The sequence below is a fragment of the Mustela putorius genome, unplaced genomic scaffold (assembly GCF_011764305.1).
Source record: "Mustela putorius furo isolate JIRA1106 unplaced genomic scaffold, ASM1176430v1.1 tig00000127_pilon_pilon_pilon, whole genome shotgun sequence".
Classification (NCBI taxonomy): Eukaryota; Metazoa; Chordata; class Mammalia; order Carnivora; family Mustelidae; genus Mustela; species Mustela putorius.
Genome location: NW_025421288.1, coordinates 3,074,771 through 3,078,248, shown reverse-complemented (window position 1 = coordinate 3,078,248; position 3,478 = coordinate 3,074,771). Strand labels below are relative to the sequence as shown.

General features: G+C 33.3%; 1 protein-coding gene across 1 annotated transcript; it reads right to left on the bottom strand.

Moving 5' to 3' along the window:
- Positions 1-679: 679 nt before the first annotated feature.
- LOC101681538 (olfactory receptor 8K3-like) lies at positions 680-1,686 on the bottom strand. The gene has a single exon (XM_004781681.3). It carries the CDS (start codon positions 1,631-1,633, stop codon positions 680-682), a length of 954 nt encoding a protein of 317 aa, XP_004781738.2. The 5' UTR covers positions 1,634-1,686.
- Between the last annotated feature and the right edge of the window lie 1,792 nt (positions 1,687-3,478).

The window sequence follows — 3,478 nt, the reverse complement described above, 5'->3', positions numbered from 1 at the left end:
CAGAATACAAACAAAACAAAAACAAAAGAAACCCACTGATCTCTTATATGCTGGCCTTATGCACCACTCTTTAAAAATTGACATTTTATTTCTAATGTTTCAGAATGAAGAGTATTTTGGAATTTTTACTGTATGCAGGTAAGCCACCTGAAAATAATCACACTTATTTCTGCTTTCTAAAGCATATATAGGCTCACATATCATCCTTTAACAAATTCGGATATGTTCTCCACCACAAGGGACTGTTAAATTGCCATTCAAACAGGTAGCATTGATTATTCATTTATACATATATTCCTTCTCCAAAAACAGTAAGTGCCATCTATCTATGCCCTATTCAGTATGGTAGGCACTAGTATTTATTTAATATTTAATAAAGATACAAAAAAGCCTTTTAAAAAATATTATCTAAGCAGAGGTGTGTTTTAAACACAACAAACCAAAACTTGTCTTCATTTGCAACATAAGTACTTGGCAATGTGAGAACAGTGGTCCAAACTTCAGCCTCTTGCACTGAAACTAATGTTTATATCAGAAGAATGATCACTAGTGAAACTTCTATAAGCTGATAACAAGAAAAATATTTCTAGGTGTCCATGACTTTTACACATTGCTCCTTTATAAGACATATGTCAAATGATAAAAAGCAGTGTATAACCTAATTTATTGAATACATAATCTATGTTGCATTCCACGTAGGTAGTCTGTGCAGATTTTTCCAAATCCTATGTAGGGCACTTTTTACCTCTTTGTTCCTCAAGCTGTAGATCATGGGATTCAGCATAGGTATTATCAGAGTGTAAAATACAGAGGCAATTTTATCAGTATCAAAAGAATGACTGGATTTGGGTTGCACGTACATGAAGAATAGTGTTGCATATAGTACAACAACCACTGTCAGGTGAGAACCACAGGTAGAGAAGGCCTTGTGCCTTCCCTCTGCAGAGTTCATCCTAAGGATGGCCATAAGGATTAGGATGTAAGACACTAGCACTATCAGAAGGGATGAAACCAAATTAAATGCTGAAAAGATCAGTATTATCAACTCAATATCATGTGAGCTTGAGCAAAGCAAAGTTAACAAGGGAAGATTGTCACAGTAAAAATGTCTAATGACATTATGGCCACAGAAGGATGACATAAAAATCTTTATGGTAATTATCAGAGAAAGAAAAGCACTGTAGACATAAGGGACTGCCACCAGAATCCAGCACACCCTTTGTGACATAACAATTGTGTAGAGCAGAGGGTTACAGATGGCCACATAGCGGTCATAGGCCATTGCTGACAGAATGAAAAGCTCACTGATGATGAACAAGATGAAGAAAGACAGCTGTGTGGCACACCAGTTGTAGGGGATTGTATTTTGGTTAGTTACCAAATTTACTAACATTTTGGGTCCCACAGCAGTTGAATAACCAAGATCAATGAAAGCCAGGTGTCTAAGAAAGAAATACATGGGTGTTTGGAGCCTGGAATCCATGTTGGTAAGGATGATCATGCCCAGGTTGCCCACCACTGAGACTGTGTAGATGATGAGGAAGAGCCCAAAGAAGGGAGCCTGCAGCTCCGGACGGTCCGTGATTCCCATTAGGATGAATTCTGTTAGCACTGTTAGATTTTGTTTGTTCATCCAGGCTGTTAAGGAAAACTGCTGTGGGAACAACCATCACAAGAGTCACTGGGTTTCAGGAGACAACATTTGTTGACATTTTAGGAGGCAAAGCCATTGTGGGTAAGAAAAATCCAATTTTTTTAGACGGGTTAATTAAAATAAGACTCACCTCCATCACTGAACCTGGAAACAAATGATGAATGTGTTACAACCTAAGGTGTATGGTAACCATTTTATTTTTTGTACCACATGCTGGCTATCATCATCACGTCAATGAAATCTTTTTATGGTCTGTCAACAATGTATTATTAGTAATGTTTGGTCTTGAGTGGAAATACTGATTTTTTTAGAAATGGTTTTTACTTAAGCTACCTATAATTGGTTAAGCCATTTCATACTTAAGAAAGAATTGTAATAAAAGTAATAGCCCACTGCTTCTTGTCCTTTCAACTTTTGTCCCAACCTCCAATGAAAAGTCATTTAGTAGTCTTTGACTTACTTTTCTTATTATAACTCTACATATCTAATAGCATTCTCATTCTACCATTCACTTCATTTTTAAAACTGTATTTTTAATTCCACTATGCTTGTATGAGTTTTAAACAGTGTTTATGATATTTTTATAATGCTGGACAATAATTTAGGTCTTATGCAGAAGTCCCTAACTCATGCGTTCTTATGCACATAAATAAACTTTTATTTTCTGTAGAGTCATGCATGTGAAAATTCAGCACTCAGATGTCGATCATTTTCTGCTTATGATTATTGCTATGTTACATACCAAGTAAGGCCTGCATCTCTCTCTATATATATATGTTATTAAATATGAGAAAAAACAATTAGTTGTCATTCCCACATTTGCTTTGACCTTACTGCTAATATCTTTGATATAGACTTAATGTGGTTATACTATTCTAGCATACTTAAGGCAAATAAATTAAAATGTATTTCTTAAGGTATCTCCTATAATTGTTGAGTAAACTGCTATAAATATATTTACACAACAAAGAGAAATATGACTCCAAATTAGGGAGAGCTATCTCAAATGCATTAGAGGCTGCAAATAACACTGCATGAAGTACATGAATGAAAGACAAAGTACTAAGGAATGAGGGGAAAGAAATAAGGCAAGATTCATTAAAAATACTTAATTATTTTAAAAATTATATGGGCAAGGACGAATGATTATCTGATCCAGATAAAGCTGGGAATGGCATTGAGAGAAATGGAGTACATTTACTATATTTTAATTGACTTCTGTTCTTACACCTTTATTTTTTCTTTTGTCAAGTATACATGAAATGTTTTAACGTATTTTATTGAAGGATTGCACTTCATCTACCTCTACTTTTTCATCTCCTTTCTCCCCCAGATTGCTTCTAAAGGTAAGTGCTTCCAAACTTTTCATTGGAAAAAATTATCTAATTTTATTATAAACTTTCTGGAATATAAAAAATGACTACATTGTGACTCATTCTACAAGGCCTAAAATTCTGATTTAAAGATAAATATTTATATTTAAAAACCCATTATATATACAGGCCTATACTTTTATTTTAGATGTATAAACCTACACAATAGTAATATATCTTTGATATCAATTTTTAAAATGTGTAGGAATTATAAAAAAACTTGTTTAAATTTCATTAATCCCATTTTTGGCTAGACATTTAGTTTTGGAAGATTTGTAATATGGATTCTACACAGTATCAGAATGAATTAGAAAAAAATAAATATTTGAATAAATATTAGTGCTATTTAGAATGGACAAAAGTGACAAAAATTAAGAAAAAAAGGGAAATTTCATTGTGATAGGATATCTCCTAAAAACTGACTGCACCTACTTTAAAAAAGAAAAAAAAA